Source organism: Mya arenaria, chromosome 8 (assembly GCF_026914265.1).
Source record: "Mya arenaria isolate MELC-2E11 chromosome 8, ASM2691426v1".
NCBI classification, from domain to species: Eukaryota; Metazoa; Mollusca; class Bivalvia; order Myida; family Myidae; genus Mya; species Mya arenaria.
The window spans coordinates 70,627,933-70,636,781 of record NC_069129.1 but is presented as its reverse complement, the minus strand read 5'-3'; the positions used below and the strand labels follow the sequence as shown (position 1 = coordinate 70,636,781).

The 8,849-nt window shown below is 36.3% G+C and overlaps 1 protein-coding gene across 1 annotated transcript; it reads right to left on the bottom strand.

Moving 5' to 3' along the window:
* Positions 1 to 1,909: 1,909 nt before the first annotated feature.
* Positions 1,910 to 8,617, bottom strand: LOC128242519 (neuroendocrine convertase 2-like). Its single transcript, XM_052959694.1, has 13 exons — positions 8,234 to 8,617; positions 7,297 to 7,389; positions 6,680 to 6,751; positions 6,179 to 6,316; positions 5,858 to 5,949; positions 5,652 to 5,731; positions 5,314 to 5,504; positions 4,933 to 5,124; positions 4,579 to 4,682; positions 4,097 to 4,206; positions 3,686 to 3,806; positions 3,125 to 3,414; positions 1,910 to 2,865 (listed from the first exon to the last, which is right to left on the bottom strand). Exons 1-13 carry the CDS (start codon positions 8,396 to 8,398, stop codon positions 2,669 to 2,671), a joined length of 1,845 nt encoding a protein of 614 aa, XP_052815654.1. The 5' UTR covers positions 8,399 to 8,617; the 3' UTR covers positions 1,910 to 2,668.
* Between the last annotated feature and the right edge of the window lie 232 nt (positions 8,618 to 8,849).

Sequence of the window (8,849 nt, the reverse complement as noted above, 5' to 3'; positions counted from 1 at the left end):
TTAATTCAATTAATTCAGTACCCAAAACAGTGATACTTATTGCTTATGCATTTTAAAAGATGCGTCAATGCGTTACAGCCACCTAACGATATACACAAATCATCAAAATACAACAATGACATGTAACATAATAATGCATTGAATATTCTTCATTTATTATTCCGCCATGGTTCATGAAAGAGTGGAACTGGCAGTTGAACAGATAAGTGTTGTTAGTGTCTATATCAATGTGACTGAAAACATTGGAGCATTGCTTTGGTAAGCTAAACAATTACCTGCTGATTTTTTTTGGAACGAAACTACATTAGTTTGTGTTTGTATTAAGAAAAGAAAAGATGTTATATAAATATATATGACTTAAAATAGTTTCTATAAACAGCATATCAAATACCTCCGCTAAATAGAACTTGAACATATTTTGCAACTAATATGACGTCATACTTTTCACTTTGGCGACGTCATTAACAATTATTTATTTGAGGTTGCAGGTTAAGTGTTATTTGCGTAAAATTAAGAATTTTGCCGCTGCGCAGTGAACGGTAATTCAATTTTGTTGCGAGACTGGGATTGGGACACCACTGCAGACTATTGACAAACTGAAGAGATTAAAAAAATCTGTCTGAGACGGAAAAACAGAAAACAGGACATCCGAAGTCCATAACAGAATATTAGAGGATTAAAATAGATAGTAAGAACGTGTATATTTTCTGATCGGAGGCAACCTGTTTGAGAAATTGCGGAAGTTACCTATTTAATATGTAAAACCTCGGTGCATCTGATCCTTACCGATGCCATGATGCCAGATGGGTCCCCGATAATTGAAAAGGGAGGAAAATGAGCCACGACTGGCAGTGGCGGTCGACATTTTCACGCGGGTGGAAGCTAACGATTCCATCCTCATAGACTATTTTAACTGCAGACCAAATTTTACACTTTCATTACTTTGAGCGTGAAAAGAAGCGAAAGTCAAGCCATTCAATGATGAACTCCACCTAAAAAACAAAACTCGTAATCCTTCTCGTCAGACTCGTAATTATCTTGGTGCATGCCGTTCCATGGATCCATACAGTGCATTACGCAACATCAGTTAACGCTCCGTATTATACAAAGGTATTATTTATTACTATAAAGGTATTATAGAAACTGTTCTCATAGATGACTTGTTTCTTTTAATAACAAATGAAAAGTAGTACTTTGATATTCTTAATATTACACATTTATAGCTTGAAATAATAGTGTAATGTCCTAACACGTCCGATCTTTATGACAATTTAGGGTTTATCGTATGGCACCTAGACAACGCATCAGCGTACATGGCAAACCTCAGACAGCTGGAGATCGAAATTCTAAGTTTCAAGCGATTGCAACATCCCCCGTACCCGCCCGACCTCGCCCAACCGGACTTTATTTACATCCAACAGCGCTAAAAGAACAGTTACGAGGTAAGATTTTAGAATCAAGTGACGACCATATTAGCATTTAATAAGGATACACCTGCTGACTCGGTTGTCAATTTTGTTCCAAGCTTGGGTAAAACGGAATCATAGCTGCGTAAAGCACCGAGGGGATTACTTTGAGAAAAGTGTATAACTGGTTTGACGCTAAATTTATGACGTCAGAATTAACGTCGACCGCGCGTCGCATAAATGACAGTAGATGGGACGTTCGTGATACCAAATTGTTCCTTGCAATGTTATCAATCTCACTTTTTCTATAAATGTACATGATATAATTATATGCTTATAACCTGTGTTTAAATCTCTTCATTGCATGAATCCCCTTGGACCACCCCCGCATATTGCTGTCAAAAGTAGTGTGTATACTTATTTATTGTCTCTACATCAATTTTATACAACACACACGAGAGCCTAGTATTTACACTTTGTACACATTAATAAAAACACGAGGACTTAGTGATTTTACACCTGGTTTATATATATATATATATATATATAATCAATACATATTGACCCAGTTTTTTACACCTTGTAGATATATATATATACAATACTTAATTACCTAGTTCTTTACATCTTGTACGCATATAAACAAAACACGAGGGTCTCATTCTTTACACCTTGTACATATACAAAAGAATATACAATACACGAGGACCTAGTTACATACACCTTGCACATATATATTTTATTTAAATATTCTCCCTTTGAAAAAGGCATAACAATACACCAGGACCTAGCTCTTTACAGCCTTGTACATATAAGTAAAAGAATAGAACACGAGGGCCTAGTTTTCTTACACGCTGAGCATATAAATGCAATAAACAGCGACCTAGTTCTATACACATGGTAAATATTAATACAATACACAACGCCCTAGTTCTATACACATTGTACATATAAATACAATACACAATGACCTAGTTCAATACACATTTTACATATAAACACAATACCCAATGACCTAGTTCTTTACACATTGTACATATATTAAAATACAAAACACAATGACTTAAAACATGTTATCAGCAAACAAGCTTCTGAAAGGTCAAAGCAACCACAATAATTGACCTGCTTAACTAAGCATACCAACAACCATACTTGTTACACATTATTTGAAACACATCGTTTCAGAGAAGAGCAATCTGTATATGGCAAAGAAATATAAGGTTAGCTCAACATAAAATCCATTGCCCGGCATCATTGATATTTCACCAGCCACGTTTTATTCCACAATAAAGAAAACATGCTGTTCCACAGAAAACTATGATAGGGTAGAGAATAGCTGCGAATGCTCCGAACGAGAATTCTCCTTTTTGGTTTTTGATGGGCTCTGGAGGATTTGGGACCGGCGCCTTTTTACCAGTACCATACCAAGTCATGGAGCTCACACTCAGCGTAAGGGTCTCTGCAATCAAATCATGTAGTTAATTTCAGTCAGTTTAATTCGCATCATAACATTTTTGAACGAAATGTATAATTAATATTAGTAAATTGTACAAGTCAGTATTTGTATACATGTTTTATAAATTTGTGATTTTATTATTGGGATAAGAACATAGGATTGCACTTAAAAAGCTAAAGGCTTTATTAAAGCATAATGCTACGCTGTTTATGATAAATCGCATTACTCGAAAATACAACCCAAAGTAGCAGTGCGGATGTACCTGCCACTTGACTCTCTATCTCGAAATTGATGGTCCAATCCCCAATAGATGGTTCGTCCCAAAAGTGGACAGAACGTAACTCAAAATTATTAACAGTCCCTTCGTTCGACTGGCCTCGGTCAAACAGAACAGACCTGGTCCCGCCCGGTGATTCGATATATAGCCTACAGTTCTCCATAGATGTGGTAGTCAATGTCACCGTCACGAGAACTTGCTCCAAGAAACGGACACACGCGGAGGTCTCTGTACACGCAACGTGTACCTTGATCGAACATTTGTTGTTCTTGCATCTGGATAAAGAAGATATAATTGTGTTACATAGAAACAGTAAACTGCTGCACAGTTGATATGCGACAGTAAAACGTTTAGATGTAGTTGCTTTAGCGTCTGAATTAACACAAGGGTTAGTAATCGGTGGTTTAACGTCAAAGTCAAATTGACAGAAAGGCGAAGCATGCAATGCATACTTAGCTCAAATTGTTCATCTCATATTAATAATCATATAAACACTCGAGTTCCACAGAGTGTGGTAAAATATTCAAGTGACTGAAAAGCACTTACTCTGCATGCCTATCTGATAGCGTTTGAGTGATTGCAACCAGGCGATCTACCAGAGTCCAGTTAAAGGCTAAACTACCGACTTTCTCTGCATTCAACTGACCGAATCCGAACACGCTGTGGACTGAAACGATAGGCATCTGTAGTCAGATGTTCTAATTTCCTAAACTAGAGATCATTTTTGATATACTTATCTTAATCACATTAAATCGCCGCATCACATCAAATTTGAAACTACAGGGACAAATTATGCAGGTTTTTTTCCTACTGTGTTATTGTTCAATTACACATTGATACAAAGCCTCAGAAGCAAACAGAACAACGTCAACACAAAAAGACAACATAAATATCAATCCTTATTTTATCAATTTGTTTTTGGATTTGCGGAGTGAACTTCCAACTTAATCAACTCACAGCGCTTGCCGGCAGCGTTCGTTTTGAAGTTGGACGACTCGGACCCTAAATGCTCGTGTTCAGAGGCCTGAACTATGATATGGAATACGTCTCTGTACGTCAACGCGGCACTAAAATGTAATAAATTAACATTTGAAACATCATAGTTTTGAGAATGCACTGGATAGCTTATATTGACAATAACTAGAAGTAAAGTTCTAAACCCGTATGTGGGTTTACTTCATGCATTAATTAACATCAAACACAGACTTTCTATAAAATATAATTTGAAATAGTTATCCTAAAAGTGGGTAAAATATAACAATAATTTTCTGACTTGTTAAGCGCATCGCTGTCAACAGCCTCCTGTTAACTATGTTTTAACAACTATTTGTTACACTGCTTTCGTAGGCGCAGAAATGAAATAAGTAAGTGTTGTTGCAGAGCAAATCGCCCTCCCCCCACTCACACAAAAAACACCAAAAAAACAGTTTGGTACTTACTTGTTTTGAAGGGCGAATGTGGTGATTGCCGCGGTAATGGCAGTGGCGGGGGACAGCCCACAGAAGGCAGTACAGTTCCGCCACCGTCGGCAGGACGTCGTCGACTGTAATAAACAGAGGTATATTAGTTTATGATTAAAAGTGAGAAAACCTTGATACTTGGGAATGTAACAGTAGTATTGAACATGTATATATATATCATCATTGTATATACTTTGACATTAAACTATGAATACAGGCTATTAAATTGTCTCTATTTGCTTACGTATAATGAGCAAACCTTAATGAATTTAGGATCGATACAATATTTGTTTGCTAATCGTTTTTTTAGATGAACAAAATTATATCGTTTACCATCAATTTAGACTCGAGCGTGCTGCCTTCAGCGAGAGCGGAAGTGAGAACGGTAGCACTTGGCGTTGCAAAGCTAGGGACGGTACCGTTAACACCGATACCGTTGATCGATACGGTGTATGGGTTGTTCACCAAACCATTACCAACGTTTCCCGCCGGGTACACGTAAATGGAACCTTTCCCTCTTCGGCCCTACAACGCATTTAAAACACACATAGCACTATATAGAACGAAATATAAACAGTCCCGCAACAACTAAAATAATGATTTGTTTTAGTTTAACATTTAAAGCGTGTTATAATATTAAAAACGCATAATAATCTGCTTACCACTTATAAAATGTATAAATGTGAAAAGGAAACAAACCGAGCGAAAACTTACCTTAAGGATTCCGTTTTCTATGGTTGCTTTTATGGCGATGCTTACATCCGTAAAAGGAGAGTCAGAAATGATGAGTCCACTTGCGTAGATATGGATGTCTTCGGGGCAGAAAGCTAGACCCTGGGCGTAGTGATCTTCGTCCATACATGTCATTTGGGAACACGTTGTGTCCACACGAACTACTTTCAACACTTGCAACGGTTTATGAATATTAAGTATAAATTGTAAGAGTATGATTTACCCTTTATGCCATGAGCATTGCAGCAGAAGAAAGTATCGTATCAATGTCAATAAATATATTACATCAATGTCGAACAAAATATTATGAGCATCACTACCTGAAAGTCTTGAGCCCTGAGCGACCCCACCGCCACATCCTCCTGAAGATGATACCATACCGCACATATTTGTGCCGTGACTGAAGTCAGTAAAATAGCTCCGCGTCAAAACAGACAAATATATAGTACAAGCCTGTCATAAGTGTAAGTATACATGGTAATAGGCAGGAGTGGAAGGGATAAATATAGTAAGGCTTTTTACTTACTCCGAAAAGGGAAATGTTTCCACATAGTCAGGATTCCAGTCTGGAGTAACATTTGGTGAATTGCCAATAAAGTTCCAGGACAGTTTCTTGTTCTGTAATGTTATAGGCACCAATGTTTATCTAATGTAAGTTGGGAGGGAAATAGGAATTAAATATATGAAATAAATAAATTGCACTAAAAACTGTGCTATCAGGCGTTAGATAATGCATTGTTCAAAGCAGTTTGCTGCTGATATGTTTGTTCGCAATTGATGCGTTAGTTTAGCAAAGGTCAGGTGAATATGTGTTCTTATTGTTTTTAAACTTAAATGGATAACTTACAATTCTGTCCTTCAAGAAGAGATTATCTGTACATGCTCCAGCGTCTAGGACACCCACAGTTACAGTTTCTCCTGTATATCCTTTCGATCTTGCCTGCTGGATACCCATTCCGAACTCAGTGACTTCGTCAGAAGGCGGCTACAAAATCAGAGAGCGCATGAATGGCTAGTTTTTATTCATTCTCATCCATATAAAGAATAACCTCGGTTCTGATCAACTCTGAAGAAGAACAGCCTGCATGTTCGTTGTATGCTGATATTGATTGTTCTTTATCCGTTATCAGATGATTGGGTCAATTGTAATTGTGTTTGGTTTCAACTTTTGTTCAACCAATTTACATTAACCTCTTTAACATTATGTTAGTAAGTTTGAAATTAATTGCTAATAAAGCGAATGATATTTGAAGTTCTTACCTATAAAGATGACTCGAAGAATAATAACAATAATGAGAGTTTATTGTTCCAAAGACACATGGTGTGCAAAAACTATAAACACACTAACCAAGGCGGATAGACATATTGCTTCGGCTGTTGGCTGCAAGGACATCCGGCGGACTTGTTCCACATCCTCAACCTGAAGTTTATATAACTAAGATTAGTCAGTCTTGTCCTGAATTTTCGAAAAAAAAGCGTCTGCTAATTGTCACTTTAAAAGGGTACTTGTAAGCTCCCTAATACTACCATAAATCAGTTTCCTTCATATATCACACGTCATTTTATGCTTGTACGAATTACACATACATTGATGACAAAGTTAACAAAAAGTAGCCCATACGTACACGTTTCCATATACAAGGTGATTTGCAACCTATACATTATTTAGTTTGTTGCGCAATTAGTTCTCATTTTATTTAACAATTATTTATATGAGCAATGACAAACACTTAAAAGTATGACCATATTTTAAAGACGTGTAAGATCACTTTTGTCGGTTTCAATCTCAGTTATAACAATGTATGGCTGTTTAGTTCTAGAGGATTTAACCTAGTATGTAAGTATTTTGGAATTACGAATGCGATGGAAGTAATAAGCTAAATACTTAATTGTTAAGGTTTAAAGCTATTGAAATCCGTTATCTATTAATGACAAGTTACAGAAGTAGTAGATAAAGGAAGTCACCTGAAACTTTCGCCTGAGGTTGTCTATCTCTGCTTTGGTCAGCTCATGTCCAGCAAGACCTTTCTGTTCGTAGACATAGATGCCAGGAACGATCTGCAACAACACAACCATACATTTCAATCATGAGACAAATTGAGCTAAAAGTATAATCTTACCAAACCGTGTGCTTGAGTGTCAGTTATTGTATTCATGAGGGAAAATTACTATTGATTTATTACAATACCATTCGGTCTGATAAGAAGTAGGAAGAACTTAAAAGTGCAATAAGTAGTTTGTGGATATTTTACAACGATATTCACATGTTAATTATTGAAAGCTGTCCTTGAAAATATGGTACAAACAGTTTTTATACGCAAAACCCTCGTGATTGGAATTATACAAATCGCGCTTCGAGCACGGAGTTAATTTCAAAAATCTAGGTTGTTTGGGAAATTTCTGTTCAACCCACCCCACAATAAGACGACTCATGTGCATCTTCGCGCCATTTCAGATTAATATTTTAATTGATACTAAATTAAAAGTAGAGAGATTTACAAGTGCAGAGACAGAAAAATGTAATCCACAAAAAATATTGATTCAAAATTAAATAAAATCCATAAAACGGCGACGTCAATCGGGAACTATTTTACGTTCACTTCAAGTTACTGCGCATGTTGACGTTGGTGTCTACAAACAACTTTACACGTGCTATTTGGTGAAATACCAAAAAACACTGACAACGTCAAAACTGCACTTCAATTCAAATACTTTTCGGTATACAAGAAAAACATTCGTTAACAGGTAATCGCTGATAAAAAATATCCTCGGTGCATGGCCGTTAACTCCGTAAGCCTCGTTATAGAGGTTCCGCACGTGCCCTCGGGTCGAATTTTTCCATCAGCCGCGCATACATGTGAAAGACATTTATATTACTAAAACACATAACATAAACACTTACCTTGTACAGAAAGTCATAGGACTGAGACAGCTCCTCAGATACCCTGTTGAAATCATCTCCGTGCACTTTAAATATTAATTTATCCGTAAACTGGCTTTTGATATCAACACTATTTAAAGAAGGTAAAATACAGAAAATTACAATGATACATAAAGCGTTATGCATGTTGACTAAATGATTTGAAAATCCAGGTTTTGCAGTAGAGTACCGATCAATGGACCAAATGTATAATCAATAACTTAATATTTTAATGTTTCGTTTAAACCTGGTAAACTTTTTTAATGTCTATACTTCAAATTTATCTTTGACAGAGAATGTTAAAGTCCACACTGAATATCAATGAGCTAATGTAAACAGTGTAATACCAAGTATCACAAACGAATAAGTACGTAAGCTTTCAGATCTCATATTACCCCGAATATGCAATTAAATCACACGAGGCTTCTCTTTTGGTGACATGTAACACGTATGAAAGCAATGCGACGTGCATTAATAACTTAAAATTATGTTAATACGTTATATATTGTGAATTTATTTAAAGCGGGTGCATAATGAATGGTTGCTTTGAAGCACTGAGACCAAATATAAAATAAATAAAAACTGATTCGAATTTTAA